The sequence below is a fragment of the Lutzomyia longipalpis genome, chromosome 2, assembly GCF_024334085.1.
Source record: "Lutzomyia longipalpis isolate SR_M1_2022 chromosome 2, ASM2433408v1".
Lineage (NCBI taxonomy): Eukaryota > Metazoa > Arthropoda > Insecta > Diptera > Psychodidae > Lutzomyia > Lutzomyia longipalpis.
Genome location: NC_074708.1, coordinates 9,004,203 through 9,025,161, shown reverse-complemented (window position 1 = coordinate 9,025,161; position 20,959 = coordinate 9,004,203). Strand labels below are relative to the sequence as shown.

The following is a 20,959-nucleotide window of genomic DNA, read 5'->3' as shown; positions in this document are numbered from 1 at the left end:
AAGCAGTGGTATCAACTCAGAGTACATTTTGCTTATTTCCAATAAAATGGTTTTTTAGTTTTTTTTTATAGTTTCATTAAACTCTCTATTGATTCTTTTGTGGTCCTGAAAAGGACCGTTTTTTGTAAAAGAAGAAAAGGGAATGCGATGATCGCAGATTTAACCGCCAAAACCGTAAAGAGTGCGTCCTTGGCGCTTCAGGGCATAAACAACATCCATTGCGGTGACTGTCTTCCTCTTGGCATGTTCGGTGTATGTTACGGCATCCCGGATAACGTTCTCAAGGAAGACCTTGAGGACACCACGAGTCTCCTCGTAGATCAGCCCGGAGATACGCTTCACGCCACCACGACGTGCTAGACGACGGATAGCTGGCTTTGTGATACCCTGGATGTTATCACGTAGAACTTTACGGTGTCTCTTGGCACCACCTTTTCCAAGACCTTTGCCACCTTTTCCACGACCAGTCATTTTCTCTAATGCTTTTGGATTGCTTTGTGTTGTAAAAAGAGATGTGCTCGCTAAGACGGTCACAAGCTGAATGTTTTCAACGAGCGCTCACCCATGGTTTTATAAGCTAAGCCCCGCCTACTTGCAAAAATCTGTAAACTTTATTTTAATTATTTTAGAGTATTTTGTATTTTTAAATTAATTTCTAATCTCAATATTAACATTATTCATATTACTGAACATTATTGATGTATTTCTAGAACTTTTTATCAATAAAATAGAAGAAATTTCCCCCACCACTGCATGAGAGAAAATGCATAAAAGCTAGAGTTGAAAGTCAAAGTTTATCATTTAGTGTTGCGACTCTCTGAGAAGAAGACATAACTAAAGAAGAAAATCAACAATGGCTCGTACAAAGCAGACTGCCCGTAAATCGACTGGTGGAAAGGCTCCACGAAAACAACTGGCCACAAAGGCTGCACGTAAAAGTGCTCCGGCTACTGGTGGTGTGAAGAAGCCCCATCGCTACCGCCCAGGAACAGTGGCTCTCCGTGAGATCCGTCGCTACCAGAAGAGCACTGAGCTCCTCATCCGCAAATTGCCCTTCCAACGCTTGGTCCGTGAAATTGCTCAGGACTTCAAGACTGATCTCCGCTTCCAGAGCTCTGCCGTGATGGCTCTTCAGGAGGCCAGCGAAGCCTACCTCGTGGGTTTGTTTGAGGACACCAATCTGTGTGCCATCCACGCCAAGCGTGTCACCATCATGCCCAAGGACATCCAACTGGCTCGTCGCATCCGTGGAGAACGTGCCTAAATCTATCGCAAAGTTTTTCTTCATATCACAAAACGGCCCTTTTCAGGGCCACAAATACATCAAAATAGAGAGTTAACAAATGAAAAACTATATTTTTTTTAGGTTTATTTCGAGAAAAGACTTAAATTTTATTAATTATTTATGAATAGTTATTTTAAATGTTCTGAAAATAATCCACCAATCGATTATATTAAAACAGACGGCATTTTTAATTTTTTTGCTTTAGGAACAAGAAAATTTTATGCATTTTAGGTATTTAGCAGAAAATAATTCTGAGAAGGGATTATGAGAAAATTATGTCTGAATGATATTTAATGATGAACCTTTTTTAATTACTTTAATATCCTGGTACCCATACTATTTTGATCTCAAAAATGTGAGGCAGGATTTTCATTAGTTTACTCTTTAAAGAATAGAGCAATAGTGAAAAGAAAATAACTTCTCGACTTACAGACGATTCATTTTTATTAGTAAATTACGTAATTCTAATGTAGGTATTTTTTATTTTATTTTTTGACGCGATGTTTTCGTAAATTTTTTAGGAATTCAAATTTTTGTCTAAAATTTTATTAAAAAAATATCTAAAAGCGAAAGAAATTCATGTTATAACTCTTTATGTAATGATTTTGTCGCCCTGAAAAGGGCGTTTTTTTTTTGTGTTGATGAGAAATGAGACTTGATGCGATGTCCAGAGGAGAATTTAGGCCTTCTTCTCAGTCTTCTTGGGCAGGAGCACTGCCTGGATGTTGGGCAGAACACCACCCTGAGCAATTGTGACGCCAGAGAGCAATTTGTTCAATTCCTCGTCATTGCGGATGGCCAGCTGAAGGTGACGCGGGATGATCCTGGTCTTCTTGTTGTCACGAGCAGCATTTCCCGCCAACTCGAGAACTTCAGCAGCCAAGTACTCCATGACGGCAGCCAGGTAAACTGGAGCACCAGCACCGACTCTCTCAGCGTAGTTTCCCTTGCGCAGGAGACGATGGATACGTCCCACTGGGAATTGGAGCCCAGCACGGTTGGAACGTGTCTTTGCCTTCGACTTGACTTTGCCTCCCTTTCCACGACCAGACATTTTTCAAGATTGAACTTTTTCTTTACTTTGATAAAACACAAACGAAATGAACTCTATGCGAGTTTGCAGCGGAATGATGATTTTCTCTGACTTTCCACAGGTATTTATAGCCACTCGTTACCCAAAAGTGTAGAGTTACTTTGCTTCGTTCAACACAAATGCTCTTCGTGTTGCCTTCGTTTTCTGCGACAATATGAGGTCATTGATTGTTGTGTGAAGAATCGACCATGTTCGTTTAGGGGAAAAAGGTGCATAAAAGGGAGACACAATCTGACGCTTCAAACAGTTTCATCTCTGACTTTGCGAAGCAAACATCGAAAAGTATTGCGATTGAATAACTATCATCATGGCCCCGAAGACGAGTGGAAAAGCCGCCAAGAAGGCCGGGAAGGCCCAGAAGAATATTTCCAAGGGAGACAAGAAGAAGAAGCGCAAGCGGAAGGAGAGCTACGCCATCTACATCTACAAAGTGCTGAAGCAAGTCCATCCCGACACTGGGATCAGCAGCAAAGCCATGAGTATCATGAACAGCTTTGTGAATGATATTTTTGAGCGCATCGCTGCGGAAGCTTCTCGCTTGGCGCACTACAACAAGCGCTCCACCATCACGAGTCGCGAAATCCAGACGGCAGTGCGTCTCCTCCTGCCCGGAGAATTGGCCAAGCACGCCGTGAGTGAGGGCACAAAAGCCGTCACCAAGTACACCAGCTCCAAGTAAAGAAGGACTCGCGCATTCTCCCCCCAGAAACATCTTCTGTTTTTCAACAACAAAAAAACCGCCCTTTTCAGGGCGACAAATTAAATTCACATAAAGAGTTTCATTTTGAATAAACTTTATTATTTTGGGGTTTTATTTTAATTATTTGTTAGAGTTCAGAAAATTGTCTAAAAATTCATTCTCATTAAGAAAAAAATTTACAGAACCCAAGAAAGTTTTTTTGGTGGTTTGTCGACAAAATCATCTAGTACCGCATAACCTTATAGCACACATATAACATATGCTGCCTGAGTATACGAAGTGCGACGGAGAGGATTCTACTGATTCTATTGCTATTTCATTTTTTGTCTTTTTACACTCTGGGAATTTTTTGAAAATAAATATTTTTGAATTTTCCCCGATTTTGTTGCAATTCGACGCGGCATTTTTCCGGGAGCCAAGAAAAACATTTTTATCGGAAAATTTGGTGGAAAACGCGAGAAAATTGGGAAAAACCTAGAGTATGAACGAGATGGAACTAAAATTTAAAGCGTCTCTTTTACTCATGTGTTCCTGTTTTGATTTTGTATCGCCATCTACACTTTTGTCGGAGAAAAACCAAGGAAACATAGTAAAGTAATGGCCACTTTGAAATGTTTCAAATAATACACTTGATCATTTTCCAGACGACATATACCCTGCTTTTGTATATCATGTGATAAGCTTCGAGTGGGCATTTGAAGGGTTTCCTCAATGTAACGTCAAAGAAGACTTTTGCAACTTGTAGTTTTTTTCGTGTCCGTGGATTTTGTGCGGAAAAATGTATCCCTGAGCGGTGAAAAGGCTCAAAATTCTCAGAGGAAAATTGTGAAAGTGACGTAGTAGGTGGTTTGTGATTACGTGGAAGTCCTCAAGATTTGTTTCTAATCGAATTAGCGATAAGTGCGTAGTGCTACGTGTGTTTTTTTTTGGGCAGCAAAGTGCTGAGAAGCGGCGGAAATTGTGAGTAAATTGTTGTGTGACCCCATCAGGTGTCTTGTTGGGTGCTTCTGTGGCACCGGGAGTGAAGTTTCGCGAGCTCTGGGGCTGTGGGGAAGTGTGTGTGGGGGATCTAGAGTGCGTCCGTGGCCCGCCATTGTCATACAAAAATCCGTGTGGTGGGCTCAATCAATAATTTTCCAGGGCAGCCCAAGTCTGTGAGAGGAAGTTGAGTGAACCGTGTCTTGAATGTTTGTCTTTCTTCTCCTTCCGATTTCGTAGAAGACTAAATTGGCAAATTTTTAAGTGGACACCACCATGTCCCACCACAGCGACGAGCAGCTCCTGCAGGCTGGCAGTGACTCCTTCTGGGAGCCAGGGAATTACAAGAGAACCACCAAGAGGATAGAGGATGGCTACAAGTGAGTCGCACACCTGGCCAAAGGCTTGCTTACCCCTTGCTTAATCCCATTTTGTCCTCTTTCGCATAGACTCTGCACAGACCTTCAGACACTGATCCAGGATCGTGCGGAGATTGAAAAGGCTTACGCCAAGAGCCTCCGGACGTGGTCCAAGAAGTGGGGCGATCTCATTGAGAAAGGTAAATAAGCATATATGTACATTATATTGATTAGGTAACAATACTCCACCGCACGCGGGGGAACTCGCGTACTGATGACATTGAGGCTTGTGAAAAAATCGTGAATATTTGGAATTCTTTCGTGGAAATTTATTGAATGTTTCCTGTTTGAATAATTCTAAAAATAACGCACTTAGAACATTATTATTTTTGCTAATTCGTTACTATACAGATGATTCTGAGGACAATCTCTTCCTTCTATTTCATATTTTAATATCTTAAAAAAAATGAATGTTTTTATGGCACCGTAGACACAAACCACATTTCAGCATCTTGTTTGTAGGTAGTTTTCAGGAAGTTAGGTTATGATTTAAAATTATCTTTGCTTCTTTTGTAACCACAATTGTTCTTAAAACTCACAGAAAGTATTTCAAGAATTCTATATAATCAGAAAAGGAAAAAAAATCTAAATCTTTATAGCACAAATTGTGTATCGGCTAAAAGTAATTTTTTTTAATAGAAAAAAAATTCATTATTAGTTTGTAGATGCAAATGAGACAAAACAAAACTTCTCCACAAATATTATTAGGTAATGAATGAAATTTTCCCTTTGCCATGGACCCTAAGATGATGTTTTCCAATACAATATCGGCGCCGAGTGATTCAATATTTCTCACGGATTGTAATTAAAATTGTGTGGTTGTGTTTGCATTAAATCATTGCTCACTTTTGTGATTAGATTAGATGCGAGGAGGTGCCAGGGAATTTTTTTTAGCGATTGCGTCAGTGTATTGGAAGACACCAAAAGATTTACATTCTTTTTATTCATTCTAAATTCTCATTAACATAATAATTTACAACACGATAGCTAGTTTATGCGCTTTTTTGGTGGGTCAGGCTCTCTTCTCTCCATAGCCACGATGAGATTGTGGAAAAAATGCTGCTTTGCTATATATTGAATGTTGTTGTTGCCTCTATCCGGTGGTCTGGGATGTGTGATATAGCAGCGGCAACACCTACGCCGCTCATTTTCAATTGAACCCAATCAATTGTGGAGGTTCTCCCGTATCTGCTGCGACCAAAGTGTCGAAGGTGCGATAAAAGCAGCATATTCCGAGAACTTCCCTTCATACGCGAGATGGGGAGCTGATGGGTGTCTGTATGTAATGCAAAAATCATCCAGCAAGGTCAGCTGTGTGGTGAATATCGCGACACGATGAGCAATTTAGCGACGCAATGAGGCCAAGTGGCGCGCGCATTTCTTCTCCAACGCGAATTTCATTCTGGGCCATCACTCTCGCGCGAATCTCGGTGCTCATCGCGAGAGAGTGGCCTGTTCCACACAGTCCACCTCACAGCATTCACAAAAAGGGGGACCAAACTGACAAATTGTCATGAACATTACATTTCATTGCCACGGTCGCACCCGATGGCGGGAATTCAACATTATTGCAATTGCAAGTGACGATGGATGGCTTTTTTATTGCTGTACTCTTCCAATCTGATCGATGACAGTAAAAAAAAATTGTCCCCTCGTCATGAATTCAAACTCCACAAAGCCCACACATTCCGCGCGCTCAATGCCTCTCTTGAGGACACACAGAGACACTCTGTATGGGAGCCATAAGACGTCTTCCGTTAGAAAGAGAAATAGTTGATCAGAAAGTGAGAACAACTTCTTGCAGCTGAAGGCATATACATACACGGAAATCAGTTTGTTAAACTTCTTCTTTTTTTTTCGGGGGGACTTGTGGCAATTTTCCAACGCCTCAGTGGAATCCCAGTGATAGGGAGCCACTCCCCAAAAAAAAGCAACATTTTTTCCACATTTCTCTTCTGTGGCATTTTACTCGCGATTGGCAGCTTTTGATATGGAGTATATTCAATTCAGGTGATATACCTTTAGTACAGATACTTTATGAAAATAATCGCGCTATGGTTTGTTTCGAAAACTTGAAGATATTTTTTTTATTTCTTATTTGCTGACATTAATCTTTGATTTCCTTATTTAGAATTTCTTTCTACAGCGCCTGATGTAGATTAGAATTGGGTTAAAAGCTTTGGAGAATTTACTGGACGAAGAAATTCTCTACTTAGCACCAACTAAAAACAATAAAATGACAATTTTATATTCAAATTTTATTTTAAAAAAAAAGATTCCAGTTTTTCTTTGTTTAGTTAAGCTTCATTATTTTTTGACGACATCTGTAAAATCATCAAAGAATCCACATAAAACCCTTAAAAATAATTATTCTCGGAATGTTTATACTTTTCTTCTTCTCTTTAAAAAATATTATTAACTTAAGAACTTATCAAAAATAATTATTATATGCGAAGCCATGTAAACTTTTCAGTTCAATAGCAGCAAGAAATGTTTCCAAGAAGAAGACTCTTCTGTCTTCACTTTATAACTCCTTCTATGTGTGTAAATTATTATTATTTAATCAAGTGACGCAAATATTCGCAAGAATCTCAAGTGTTCAGATAAAGTTCTTGAAATTCCTCGAGGCAAGAAACTATTTTCACTACATATAAAGACTCTGGAGATGTCTCAAATGTCTCACTCAGATAATTTTTCAACAAATTGAATTTTCATTCAGTAAAGAATCAAGTAAGAAATTGGAAATTATCTGTGGAATTTTGTCTTAGAGTTGAAGCTTCTGCAAAAGGAGACTTCCATGTATAACTTTATTATTTAATTACAATCTTCTCGTCGTTTATGTATGATAAAGTTTGTGTACATTCTCATCTCAATTGCTTCATCGCTAAAAAAATATCCGATAGAGGAATTCCACAGAGTTTAATTCCAAGATTACATTTTTTTCCACATTGTTTTCTGTCCAACAAATAGCCCCAAGAGGGCTCATCGTGGTCAGTTTTTTTTTATTGACAGCCTCATCTACAATTTGGGTGTAATTCAATTTTGGTCAATTGATAGAGCGGCAATTCGTAGTAAATAAAAAAACCCCGAATATAGCTCATAATTGAGTCATATAAATGTAATCAGAAATTGTAAAGCAGTGACCTTAAAGAATGATTGAATGTTGATCAAAACATTTTGCTCTGTGGGTGGCCCAAGAAGATTAGTCAATCATTTTATTAATTTAAAGATATAATTTATGTGATAGATTTTTTCTGCATTTTCTACACAAAAATTGATTTTTGTATGACTGAATTAAAGATGTCGAAAGCTGTGAAAAGTTATTGAATGTTAGTCAGAAAATGGTCAGATAATGAGCTAATAATGTACTAAACTAACTTATTTCTTGATAAAACTGAAATATAAAACATGTTCTAAAATTTTAACATGATTTTACATATTAGAAAGCTTTTTTTTAATATCTTAACAATTTTTAGTCGGTATAAAATATTATTAAAATATAAAGTACTAAATGTGTGCTAAAATTGTAGGAATTGATTTCAATTGATTGTTTCGACGTTTTGACTTTGTTTCTTTGAAAATTATATAGAAAAATCCTTCATTCATATGATTTGTAGTTCTTAGATATTTTCTTAAGAATCGAGATACAAGTACTAAAAATGTACTAATTTTTTAATTCAAGAATTGTGTAATCTTTTACCGCAGTCTCTAGTCTTTTCATGATGTACTAAACATTCGTCTTTAAATTCATAATTATTTCACAAATATTTCATTAAAAGCCTTGGACACTTACTCAAGTACTAAAAATATACTAAATTTAAAAATAAGTACAAAACAATACCAACAATTGGCAATGAAGTAATGCTATTTAAACACTTTAACAAAAAAATACATTTCAACTTCTTTTGAGTGGTTGTTTCGTTTGTTTTCTTTTTCCTTTTCAAACTTTTCAATAGATCTCAATTGATCGCTAACAATCAAAACAAAATTGACAAGTAGTCTCCCACTTAATATGCTGGAAAAGTGTGAAATTTTCAAGAATGATCTTTAGACGGGAGATTTATTGAGACTTTATTTGAAGACAAATTGATTTTATAAACAACAAGAGATTAAGTAAGAATGACTTTTGTGAGACATCTGTGAGTCTTTTGCATTGTAATTTATTATCTCATTCATTTCATGATCTCATGTGTGGCGCATCAGAGAGAGAAAAAGGAAGAAAAAAATAAATAAAGTTTACTTTAAGATAAAAGTCACGATTTTGAGTGTATTATTATTTGTGATGTGTGGCTAAATATAGTTAGAATAGACATTGACATTGTTGGACAAAAATGAGCGACGGTCACCAATTTTTGTTCGTTTTTCTTCTATTTTTTTTTTTAAATAACTGCGACTGTGTGCCGCGAGTAAGATCAACGCGTATAATATGTATGAGAAAGAGTAGAAGAACGTGTTTGCAACTTAATTATGCAGATCGCCTCGATCAATGCCGGAGATGGCAAATACACAAGGATTGTTGGGTGCTCATCTTCAATTCTTGTCTCACATGTGTGCAATTTCAATGCATGCAAATCCAAAGTTTCTTTCCTCTTCTTCACTTCTCATCGTTTTTTTCGCGTGTGTCTTCAACAAGAGGAAATTCTCATTGCGAACGTTTTGTCCTATTTGTGCGTTGAGTGGTTTGGAATGGAAGAAAAGAAGAAGTAACATACAAACGGCAGAGAGTCATAAGCTTGGGGATTTTACACAAGATGTGATTCCTATTTATTAAAGCTATCATTATATTGTAAACAGAGCTTCAATAAATCAATGACTTTTTGCACTATAATTGCTCATAATGTACCGTAGAAGGGTTCATAATTTTATTCTTCAAGGAATTTATAAGATTCTTAAGAGTTTTAGGATGATCTTCAAAGAGACAAAAGCTCTGAGAAAAAAAAATTAAATTAGCTTAGTTCATAAGTCGGTTAAATTACAAAATTTCATATTGAAATGTCAATGAAAAAGAAGAAGAATGAGAAGCTCTCATCTGATTGGTTGATAAACACAAGGAGAGTGCTCATTGGTCAATTCTTTCATGATTTTGCTTTAAAACAATGTGGAGTTTCGATGCAAAGTTGATTTGAATAGATTATAAAATTTTGAGTCATTTTCATCACACAACCTGCCAGATATTTGAAATCTTAACTTGACTAAAATAAAAAGGAGAAAAAAAATGAAATTTTAATCCGAGATGAGGCAAAAGTAGTATGTGGTGGACTTGTTGAGCGTACGAATGTCGCTTTCTCATTCTTGGACTAATTGAAATGACCGTTGAACGGGTGTGTGGGGACCATGGATGGTACAAGTGCGAGAATCTGGATTTGTGTCCAGTTTGTCTTGCGTTGGGGATTCATTGGAGTTTAATATACATAATGTTGTATATGTATATTATAAAAGGCACAAGTTGAGGTGATTTTTTGAGACATTCCACGCGGAGAAATGAAACCGGTTTATTTTATAAAAATTAATGCGAGAATTTTATCATTGAAAGACAATTTACATACATAGAGAAAAAAGAATCGAGAGAATGAATGAATTAGAACTTTCTCCATTGATTCTCATTCTTTCTTTCTGTGTTTTTTTTCTTTGCCTCCGAAAGGCCCTGAGTATGGGACAATTGAGGCAGCTTGGAAGGGAATACTCACGGAAGCTGATCGCCTATCGGACGTTCACCTGAAAATTAAGGAGAATCTCCTTGGTGATGTGAGCAATCAGATAAAGACGTGGCAAAAGGATAATTATCACAAAGTGAGTTTAAATGAAAAAAATCTTTCATTATTTAAGATAAAAATTCATTCAACTTTTGAATTATTTTGTGTGTGGCTTTTCTTCTTAAAAAAAAAGACAATGATGCAAATAAAAGAGAGAAAAGAAATGGAAGAACTCTTCAAGAAGGCACAGAAACCATGGGCCAAACATCTTGCAAAGGTGGAGAAGGCAAAGTCTGACTACCATTCGGCGTGCAAGACGGAGAAAACGGCAACAAATCAAGAGCGGAATGCCAGTGCCGATAGTTCACTGTCTCCTGATCAGGTGAGATTGATTTTAATTAAATTTAAAATTTATATTTCAACGAAATCTCTGACCGCAATTTTCCTCCGAGATATCTGAAAAGTAAAATAAAGGAAAAAATGCTTCAACATCGATAACATCTAAAACTTTTTGATAAAATATATAAATAAATAAATTTCTATACCTCGAGATTTCTCGCGTGGAATCAAATATTGATAAGGAGAATGTGCTTTATAAAATACCCTCCGAGAAATTCAATAAAGCGCGAGTTTTGTAAATGAAATAAATGAAATAAAGATGATTCAGACAATATTTTATCGCGTTATATATACGTTGTGAAGAAAAAGGGAAAAAATATGTTGAGAATGTGAACACTTTTTCGGTATTTCTGCTGAACAAATTCACCAATATTGTGGTAAAATGGAAGACAACTAAATAGGGCACACAGTGTTCCACAATAATGACAAATTTGTGTCAATGCGCTAATCAATTATTCCATGTTCGCCTTTTTAAGTGCATTATCTCCCCATTTTGAGGGTGCTTTGAACACATAAATGGAAAAAATATATTCAATCCAATTGAGAGGTTTATTGACCACTCAAATATTTACCATTTAACGCGGAAATATGACTAATTTAGTTGATAATTTGATTTATTAAAAAAAATAAATAATTTTGTGCAATAATATGGAAAATTATTAATTATGGAAATTATTTAAATTAATTTTTTGATTATTAAAATTTTATAGGAATTATCTGGAATGATAAAAATAATCCTAAATATTCGGAATATAAATTCAAAAATATTTGATAGACAATGAGCTTTTATTCTTTTTTTTTTTTTTAAAGTTCAATTTGCTTTCATTTTTCTTTAATAATTTGTTTGAAAAATCTGACTCTAGAAGTTAGAGCTAAATATTCAAAAGAAGTTTTTTTTTCATTTTAATTGACGATTTATTTTAAATGTTCAAATGAATAAAAATCGAATAATTTTTTTCATACAAAAATTAAATGAATTGCCCCGATCACCCCAATTAAAATAAATACGTTGAGAACCTTTTTTTTTAATGAAAAGAATTTATGAAATTGATGACAAAATATGCTAGAATTCATCACACTAACCTACATTCATATTTGCATAACTTAACACTCCTTCCTCGCCAGTAAGAATTGCGCAATAAAAATATTTTGTTTTGCACTCCATTAATAAAGTCAATTTATTAGCACCTTTCCGTGGAAATTTCTTAGAATTTACTTCTCACAAATCTCCCCCCAAAAAATCACGTAATTTTGGTGCTGATTTTCTCGGGTGATATGGAGCTTTTTGTGAGTGAAATTTTGCATAAAAAATTGTAATTATTTTAGAAGAAATTTCCATGAGAAAATCTTGAATTGCGTTTGATTCATTTTTCTTTCTTTTTTTTTATTTATTTGTTGTAAGTAAATAAATCCCACCAATTAATTCATGTCTCTCTTTTATGCAGTCTGACCCCAATGTGAGTATTTGTTGAAAGAATAAAAAGAAAGAAATTTGTGTAGTCTCCCTTTTCCTCTTCATTTACTTCCTGTTTTCATAACAATTTCAAAAAATGAATAAACATTAATTTAAAAAAAATCTTAAATTAATTTTTTTTTGATAAAAATTCTCTTTTCTTCTGTTTCATTCAAAACCAAAATGCAAAAAAAAGGTGAAAAAGATGCAAGATCGCGTTCAACGCACGAAGGATGAGGTGCAAAAGTGCCGGGAGAAGTATGAGCAATCCCTGAGTGAGATAAATAAGTACAATCCAGTCTACATTGAGGATATGACTTCGGTATTTGAAAAGTGCCAACAAATGGAGGAGACACGCCTGCGGTTCATCAAGCAAGTCCTCTTCGCCATACACAAGTCCCTCAATATTTCGGAAGAGCCAAGTTTGCCGCAAATCTACGAGGAATTCTATCATACAATTAACAATGCGGACCACCAGAAGGACCTCAAGTGGTGGTCCAATAATCACGGTGTCAACATGGCAATGAATTGGCCAGCATTTATCGTAAGTAAAAAAAAAAATTGTAAATTCTTTATTTCCTTCTATTTCATTTAAATTAATTAATTTGGCTCTCAAGAGGCTTCTTTTGATATTTCCGCGTCCAGAGAAGCTTTATTTATTGGCCCAAATGTGATGCTTCCAAATTGATAATAATTTTTTTTCTCGGTGTTTTACAAGAGTAATTTATGTTAATTTTTTATGTTGATTTCATTTTTTTTTTCAAGTGCCTCTCCCACTATCTCTGTGGACACTCAATGTTCCAATTGAATTGTTACCTATTTACTTTTGTCTTTTATTTTAAAAGTTATTTGTAGGTGTTAAAAAAAGTTGAAAAACTGTAAAATAAAATTAGGTATATAAATTGAAAAAAAATAAAAGTAAAAAATGAAATGAAAAAAAGTTTATAAAAACTGGGATGACAATGATAATGTGGGGACCCTAATTCGTGCTTATCCCAAGTTTGAGCCTAATCGGACCACATTGAATTTAAGGTGGTACACAGAAGCTGTGCTATTCTTTTCTTTCAAACGAATCACAGCTAAAAAAAACATGAAGAAATTAAAAAATTAAATAAAAAACAACAGAATAAAAGTTGGAAAAGGATAAATAATGATTTGAAATTGAAAATTAATTTTAAATCATTGAAATATAGGTTTTTATTGCATTTCTCTTAATTTTAAAAAGTATAATAGCATTTCAAACGATTGTTTTTCATTTATAATTATTGTTATGGTTATTTATTTATGTTTCATTTTAAATTTAAAGGAAATTTAAAAGTTTTAAAATGGAATTTAATATTTAGGGCTTTCAGATTTTCGATTCTTTCACTGAAATTTAACATTGTGACACTGAAATAAAATTTTCAGCTTCATTTAGCCATCAAAAAGCATTTAGACAGAGAAACTTAAAATTAATCTTAAAAAACGAATAAATAAAATTACGAATACTAAATTGAAAGGATTAAACTTTTCTATCGAAAAGAATTTAAAACACTCAACAAACGAATATTGCAGTTCAATTGGTTCTTTGTGTGTTAGCTATGAGATTTGTGGAGGAATGGTTTTTTTTATTTATGATGCTTTGCAATTGATTTTTGTGTGTTTTGGTTCGTTTTTTTTTTCTTTTTTCTTCATCTCATAGGAGTACACTGAAGAATTCCGCGACATTGCCAAAGGGAATAAGTCGAAGGAAGCCCTTCCAGCTGCACCGATTACATTGATCCATCAACGACCCGTTGGAGATGATTTGCATGTACGCATGGTGGACCTTTTATTTTATTTTATTATTTTATTTACAAAAAAAAAATCTTTTTTTCTTTTATTTTATTTAATGCCTTTTGTGTCTTATTGGAATTTTATTTATATGCAATTTGGCAATTTTTTTTTATATATTGTGATTGTTGCAAAATGTTTTTATTGATCAATTTTTTTTGCAAAAAAAAAAACGCTGCAAAATTAGGAAAAGCAAAATTAATAAAATATAATTGGAGAATGTTGAGAGGGAAGAAAAGTGAAAAATTGCTAAATTTCTTTTGCGCAAATTGGAGCTTTTTCTCACTTTTTTTTAATTATACTTTTGGGGGGAAATGATTGAAGAATTGAATGGAAACATTAATGCTTCCGTTCTCCTTTTATTTATTTTGTGATTTATTTAGGATTATCCACCACCACCGAGCAGCAAAGGTACATCCAATCGTACGTCGGTGAATTTGAGCGTGAAGAATTCCAGTGCATCCAGAAATTCCGCAAATATGGATTCCCCCAAGTCAGAGAGCAATGCAAAGAGTGAGGTGTCACCGAGTCGTCAATCAGCGATTACAACGTAAATAAATACATTTATAAAGAAATAAAATAAATCGATGAGGGAAATGGGGAAAAGTGTCTAACAATAATTTAAATCAATTTTGCAGAAATGGGAACGGAAAATCGGATCAGAATCCATTTGATGAGGAAGAATGGGACGAAGGGGATGCAGCTGAGAATGTTCTCGTGGACAATGGGGAGCCGGGTGTTCCTGTGAAAGCGCTCTACGACTACGAAAGTGCTGAAAGTGATGAGCTGACCTTCAAACAAGGTAAGGCAATTCACTGGAAAATCTATTTTTCATATTCATTGAAATATCACGAAATTTTCCTTAAATCACTGAATTTTTAAATTTAAATTTAAAAATCAAAAATGTATTTTTTCTCATCAATTTTAGGTGAAGTTTTTGAAAAATTGGAGGATGAGGATGAACAGGGTTGGTGCAAAGGAAGAAAAAATGGAAAAGTGGGTCTATATCCTGCAAATTACGTTGAAGTGGTGGAAGGATAAAACAAAAAAAGAAAAACTTTTTAAGAAAATAGATGAAAAAATGAAAATCACACACACAACACCTCCTAGAGAAGAAGAAAAATGAGGAAAGTATGATTACTTGTTAATTATAGTATGAAGATGAGATACATAATCTATTAACTAGAGAAAGAAAGAGAGTGAGAGAGATTTATTTAACAACAACAAAAACAGTAAGAAAAGAAAGAAATCTATTAATGTCGCGCCTGGTTTGAAAGGTTCTTTTTGTTTCCAAAGAGGATTTTATCTATATAATTTATCCTCATAATTTAATTATTAATTATTTTCTCTGTTTTTTTTTCAATTGAATCGCACTGTTTTTTTTTGTCTTTGTATTGAAGAGAGAGTCTGTATATTTATGAATTTTTATCCATTCTTTTTCCTCATTTGGTTGTCAAAGAGCAAAGAAAAAAAATAACTCCTTTTGAGCCATTTTATGTGTCTTAACACGAAATTCGTATTTTCCCGCATCTATATAAGAGAAATTCACAGAAACACAATTTATCTTTACAATTTATAATGTTCTCTGTAGTATTATTATATAATTTATATTATTTGATGATGTTTTTAGAAGTTGTGCGAAGATATTGTATGAAGTTAAGAAGATGATTAAAAGCATCCAGGGTCTGTATTATTTTTTTCTTTTGCGTGAAAACTCTTTTTTGAAAAATTCTTTAAGAATAATGAATGGACGTAGATTTGGGCAATGAATGGACGTAGAAGGTGGATAAATAGTAAAGTAGGAGTTATTAAAAAAAAATCAGAAACAAATAAAACAAAACTATCGAAATAGCAAAAACTATTAAAGAAAAAAAAACAAACAGAAGCATGAAATAGCATCGATAACAGAAATCATTTAATTGAACGTAAAAAAAAAAGAAAAATCTTCCAATAATTTTTAGTAATGTTATCTAGAAGAGAGAGAGTCTGTAATGATGGAAACTCAAGCAATTATAGAGAGAAGAAAAAGAAAAAAAAACTTGTGGGCGAGAGACCATAAATTGTGCATCAAAAAAATCTTGTATTCACCCATAAAAACATCAACATTTTTCAAATAGAAAAAAAATGGGAATTTTTCCTCAAAAATGGAGGATTTTAAACAACAACCAATTTTTGAAAATAATAAAAACTTTTTGATGAATGTAAAACATCGCAAAATGGTCTTTTTTGAAGAACTATTGTATTAACTAAAACAACAACAAAAAATAGACGTCGGTTAGGAGTTAGATTGAGCATTTGAGAGAATCATGTTACAAAAAAAATCTTTAAATTAAAGGAAAAATATCAAAAAAAAATTTATCTTTTATTTTCAATAAATCTTCTGTCCTTTAGCTATTATTCTGGAATCATTTCTTTCCTTCTTTGAGGATTAAGTAATTATTTTTCAATTTATTTTTACCTTTGCAATATTAATTTGTCCTTTAATGGGCCTGATTGGGTCTAAATTAAGGCTTGAGGGCTAGGGTAAAATAAAAAAAAGCTTTTTTCCACTATTATGTATTTTATTTTTTATTATTTCTTATGAGCTAAAACATTTTATCATTTCCTTGATTGTTTGTCTGAAAGAGCATCTATCTCCGACGATCCCGCGATCTCTCACGCCTGTGTGATCTTTCCGATATCTCTGTTCTTTCTGATCTATCATTCTCCCTTCTGGATTGACGATCGCGTTCCTTTCTACTCTCACGATCTTCTCTTTCATTGCGATCTTTCCTCCCTTCGCGATCTTTTCTCTCATCGCGATCTGATCTGTCTTGTCGCTCCTTTCTACCTCTGTGATCTTCTCTTTCCTCACGATCCTTTCTACGCTCATTTTCTCTTCCACGACTTCTCTCCCTGGATCTCTCTCTACTCCTTTCCCTAGACTTCCTACGGGATCTCTCCCTGGATTTCTCTCTTGTTTTATCTCTACTCTTTTCACGTTTCTTTTCATCCCGTCCATTTGATCGGCTTTCCTTCTCCTTTCTTCCGGATACTTCCTTCTCCCTTGTGGACTTTTCTTTCTCCCTTCCAGAGGTTTTCTTTTTCTTCTCAACCACTTGCTTTTTCTTTTTATCTTTCCTCTTCTTCCTTTTTTCACTTCCGGAAGAATCACTAGAAGACGAAGAATCCGAACTACTGCTATCCTCCGAGGAGCTCTCTGATGACTCTGAAGAAGATTCCGATGATGACGATGAGGCATCTGATGATGAGCTGCTGTCAATCTTCTGCACAGCAGCCCCAATTACCGGACCCACGGCCTTTGGGGCTTGCTTGAGGTGCTCTCGGAGGGCATCTGTGAGTCCTCCAAGACCAATTGAGGTGAAGAAATTGATGGCAAAGCGGGAATTTTTGGGATTATCCCGCGGGAAGAGTCCTGCAAAGGATTCCTGCAGGATGGGCTCCTTCAGGCGGGTGTTTAGCTTCCCCAAGCCCATGTATTCCACTAATTCTTGAAAGAGGATTTTTATGAATATCCTACTGGAACTTGTGGTGTCTTCCTCGTTGAGTTTTATGCATTCCAGTACATCCCATCCGATGGCGTCCGTGAAGAGGAGATGCGCAAAGAATTTGCTCACATTCCTGAGGCGATTTGTGTCCAGGCGATGCGTCGTGGTGTACGTGTCGCGGAAGATTTCCTCAAAGGGTGCCACGTAGACTTTATTAATCATACAGAAACGCTGTGCTAGGAGTCCGTAAAACTTCTCGTAGGTTCTCTGTTCGGCACAGCAGTCGAGGAACATATGACAGAGTTCCATTTCCTGCCCTGGTTTGAGTTCCATCTTCATCAGCTTATGCGCACATTCTTCGTAGTCAAGACTTGAGTGAATTGTGAGGTAGATTGTTCGCCGGAGAGCCACGAGATTAGTCTCTGTGTTGTCAATTATTGTTTCACCTGGCTTCTTTTCTGACTCCTCATCGTCACTTGCATCGGAATCTGAGTCACTGCCACTATCTCCACTGCCACTTCCGGACTCCGAATCACTGGCATCGCTGCCTAGAAGCTCTTTGCTTAAGCCTTTGTACTTATCCTCATTCTCCACGTATTCTGCGTCGTATTTGAAGACATTCAGAACATCCTGCCCATCTGTGGCCTCATCCAGCATTATAAGATGCGTAAATTGATCATCCTCCTCGACAAGTTCGAGGGATTCAATCACAGACACGTGATCCTTGAAGCCATCTTTGCGCACCTGGAAGACCACTTCAATCATGTACTGCACCCTCTTATCCAGCTTCCCCTCATGCAGGATATTCTTAAGCATCTCAAAGATCGCATTGACACCCTTTGCGGTGACTTCTGTTAGCTTCTGCCCGCATTCTTTGAGGAAGGCAATGGCCACCTCTACGGAGTCATCTGTGGGGCTCTCAACGAGCAGTGTGAGAATCTCCAGGGCTAGAATCTCATGGGCAACACGCTGATTGACTAAATGAGCCAAAAATCGCGAAGAGGAGATGCACGTTGTTTTGTCATTGCGCCGGAAGCCACGTTTGAACTGAATGACAAGACGCTTCAGCAGGAGTTCCCCGATGTTGGGGAATTTGGAATTAATCACCGCCACAAGGGCAGCATAGACGTGTGTGAATGTGGGTGAGGCAGCCTGTGCCTGGATGATGGAACGACAGAGAAGCCCACGGCCACGGACAATGTTCTCCTTGAGGAGTTCCCGCGTAATGATGCCAATATTATCCACATTCACCTTATTTATGTAGCCATGAATGGACTTTTTCAGCGCCTCCCATGCTATTCTCTGGTACGCCGCTGACGACTTATCCGTAATCTCTGCCTGCATCATGCGCAACTTTGCCGGTGGAATGTAAGCTCCACCTGTTTTGGATGTCAGCAAATCCACAGTTCGACGTTGACGCTCAGTTATCACTTCCGGATTATTACTCTTTTCTTTCTCCTCATCTGACCTCCTTCTCTTCTCCGGGCGTTCCTCAGGAGAATCTGATCGCGACCGGCGACGATCTCTCCTTCTACTCCTCTCATCATCTGAACGCCTCCTTTCCTCCCTATGACGTTTTTCCGGACGTTCCTCACGACGACGATGTGAATCGTTTTTCTCATCATTCCGGGATTTCTTCCCTTTCGGCGACTCCTGTGATATTTCCCCATCGGATCTACCATCATCACTCTCCTTCCCATCCTTTGCTGCATCTCCTTTTGTCATTTTATTTACCTATTTCGCAAAAAGGAAGGAAATGAGAAAATAAGAAAAGTTGCAAAAACAAACAAACTTAACCTCAAAAGTAAACGATTTGAGAAAAACTCACAATTTAACGAATTTTCACAGAACCTCGAGGATTTTCACACGCGAAATAAAACTTTGGACTTGTATGCACTCTATTTGCACAAAAGAATTAATTAGAAGTGAGAGAAAATTGCAAAGAATTTAGGAGCAAAACACGTTTATTTGTGTGAGTGTGATGACAGCTCGGCGTTTAGTGAGCGAATGAAATGAAGTTGGCTTTATGTACAAGAAATTGCGCCAATAATAATTCAGGGGCAGCAGTGTATCTCGCTCTTTCTTGTCCCTCTCGCTCTCTCGAAATTCTTTGCCGCCTTTTCTTATTTTTTTAATTGTTTTATTTTTCCTAATTTATTTCCCATTTATTTATCATTAATTTTATGAGGAATTAATTATAATTACCTATGTTATCTGTTAATAAAATGAAAATAATTATTTTTAGAAATAAAACTAATTATTTTTACTGAGCAAACTATTAAAATTTATTTGAATCGAAATTTTTTCAATACATCATTACAATTCTTTCTTTAATTCTAGGATTTTTGTTGTCTTTTTTTGAAACTAAGAGAGGATTCCTGGTCACAAGAAACACTGCAAAAAGTGGAATAAAATTCACCGAAGAAGAGGGATTTTTCTACAATTCTACTTTTCTATTTATTCCATTAATTCCTAATGAAGATTCTTTTATTCTTTGCTTTTTTATTGGTTTTCTTTTCTTCTTCAGACATTCGTAATTTTGGTTACACATTTTGGGTTTTTTCCTCTATATTTTTAAATAAATTTAATATTTTTTGTATGTCTTTTCTATTCGCTAGTTTTCTATTTATTTACATTAATTTGTCGTGCTTAAAATTTTGGTGGCTCTTCTATTGGATTTGTTTAAGTTTTTCTTTAAATCGGTGCAACTTAAATATTTATTTTGGTTTTTACTTTACTACAAAGAACTCGTTTTTCTTTATAATTTGAATTAAGTAATCAATTAGAGACTGATTTGCTAAATTGTCCGCATTAGCCGTTGGTTTGTGTGAGTGTGTGGAATATGTGAGCAAAAATTGGAAAAAATCTCTTTTAAAATTTATTATTTTTTTTTTAAATTTTTGATTTGTCTCTTTTTCTAAAATTTTATTTATAAGATTTTTTTTTGGTATTTGCTGTTTTCATTGATATTTAAAGTAATTTTAAATAATTTTACATTTTTTAAGTCTGATTTTATCTCTATTTACCTTTGTTTATTTATTAATTACAAACCTTTTGAAATATTCAAAGAAAGCGTCTACAACTTTGGTAAAATGCTGTATTAATGTCTTTATATGTCTCATCTATTTCTTTTCACAATAAATTAATTTTAATTTATACATGAAGGATAGATTTATTTTACGCAAATTTCTTTATAGCTAGTTACGGTAGTAATATGTTTTTTTTTATTTAATTTCTCTCACATTTTTAAAGGAATAAAAAATGCTTCTTTTGTAAATCCTTTTTTTTTTTGGAGCTCTTTAAGAAGCTTTTCTATGGAGTTTCTTGTGCCATTTTGGTGCAAAATGTTCTCACATAAAAAGGAAAAAATTCTTTTTTTTTTAATTTGAATTAAAACAAAGCCAAGTGCAATAAAAATGGCACAAAATTTGAAATATTTCTGAAATCGATTCTGATAAAAAAAATCTTTGAATTTGTTTTAAAATTAATTTTTAAGAGTCAAAAAAAAGTAATTTTTTGATTTTTTTTTCATTTTGCTGAATAATTTTTTGAAAAGATAAGAAATGAATCTCAATAATTCTTGGAATAAAATTTGTAAGATTTAACAGTTCCAAAAAAATTCAAAGAAAATATTTTACA

At 35.0% G+C, this 20,959-nt stretch overlaps 5 protein-coding genes across 9 annotated transcripts; 3 read left to right on the top strand and 2 right to left on the bottom strand.

The window, feature by feature from the left end:
* The first annotated feature begins 802 nt into the window (after nucleotides 1-802).
* On the top strand, nucleotides 803-1,319 carry LOC129789147 (histone H3). The gene has a single exon (XM_055825803.1). The coding sequence runs from the start codon at nucleotides 854-856 to the stop codon at nucleotides 1,262-1,264; it is 411 nt and encodes a 136-aa protein (XP_055681778.1). The 5' UTR covers nucleotides 803-853; the 3' UTR covers nucleotides 1,265-1,319.
* Nucleotides 1,320-1,885: 566 nt separating this feature from the next.
* LOC129789151 (histone H2A) lies at nucleotides 1,886-2,425 on the bottom strand. The gene has a single exon (XM_055825808.1). The coding sequence runs from the start codon at nucleotides 2,337-2,339 to the stop codon at nucleotides 1,965-1,967; it is 375 nt and encodes a 124-aa protein (XP_055681783.1). The 5' UTR covers nucleotides 2,340-2,425; the 3' UTR covers nucleotides 1,886-1,964.
* A 185-nt stretch (nucleotides 2,426-2,610) lies between these two features.
* Nucleotides 2,611-3,127, top strand: LOC129789154 (histone H2B). The gene has a single exon (XM_055825811.1). It carries the CDS (start codon nucleotides 2,686-2,688, stop codon nucleotides 3,055-3,057), a length of 372 nt encoding a protein of 123 aa, XP_055681786.1. The 5' UTR covers nucleotides 2,611-2,685; the 3' UTR covers nucleotides 3,058-3,127.
* A 657-nt stretch (nucleotides 3,128-3,784) lies between these two features.
* Nucleotides 3,785-16,049, top strand: LOC129789032 (protein kinase C and casein kinase substrate in neurons protein 1). Of its 4 annotated transcripts, none has more exons than XM_055825643.1 (10): nucleotides 3,785-4,038; nucleotides 4,219-4,436; nucleotides 4,506-4,615; nucleotides 10,117-10,265; nucleotides 10,362-10,550; nucleotides 12,217-12,564; nucleotides 13,702-13,812; nucleotides 14,216-14,382; nucleotides 14,471-14,634; nucleotides 14,761-16,049. In XM_055825643.1, exons 2-10 carry the CDS (start codon nucleotides 4,333-4,335, stop codon nucleotides 14,871-14,873), a joined length of 1,455 nt encoding a protein of 484 aa, XP_055681618.1. In that variant the 5' UTR covers nucleotides 3,785-4,038; nucleotides 4,219-4,332; the 3' UTR covers nucleotides 14,874-16,049. The 4 variants fall into 4 exon arrangements, with proteins under 4 accessions (XP_055681618.1, XP_055681620.1, XP_055681617.1 ...); XM_055825642.1 differs by having other exon boundaries at nucleotides 3,786-4,038; nucleotides 4,297-4,436; XM_055825644.1 differs by lacking the exon at nucleotides 3,785-4,038 and adding an exon at nucleotides 4,045-4,193 and having other exon boundaries at nucleotides 4,297-4,436.
* Nucleotides 16,050-16,372: 323 nt separating this feature from the next.
* LOC129788968 (pre-mRNA-splicing factor CWC22 homolog) lies at nucleotides 16,373-19,332 on the bottom strand. 2 transcript variants are annotated; one of them, XM_055825506.1, is made up of 2 exons: nucleotides 19,149-19,332; nucleotides 16,373-19,054 (listed from the first exon to the last, which is right to left on the bottom strand). In XM_055825506.1, the coding sequence occupies exon 2, from the start codon at nucleotides 19,043-19,045 to the stop codon at nucleotides 16,463-16,465; it is 2,583 nt and encodes an 860-aa protein (XP_055681481.1). In that variant the 5' UTR covers nucleotides 19,046-19,054; nucleotides 19,149-19,332; the 3' UTR covers nucleotides 16,373-16,462. The 2 variants fall into 2 exon arrangements, with proteins under 2 accessions (XP_055681481.1, XP_055681482.1); XM_055825507.1 differs by having other exon boundaries at nucleotides 19,118-19,312.
* Nucleotides 19,333-20,959: the final 1,627 nt, after the last annotated feature.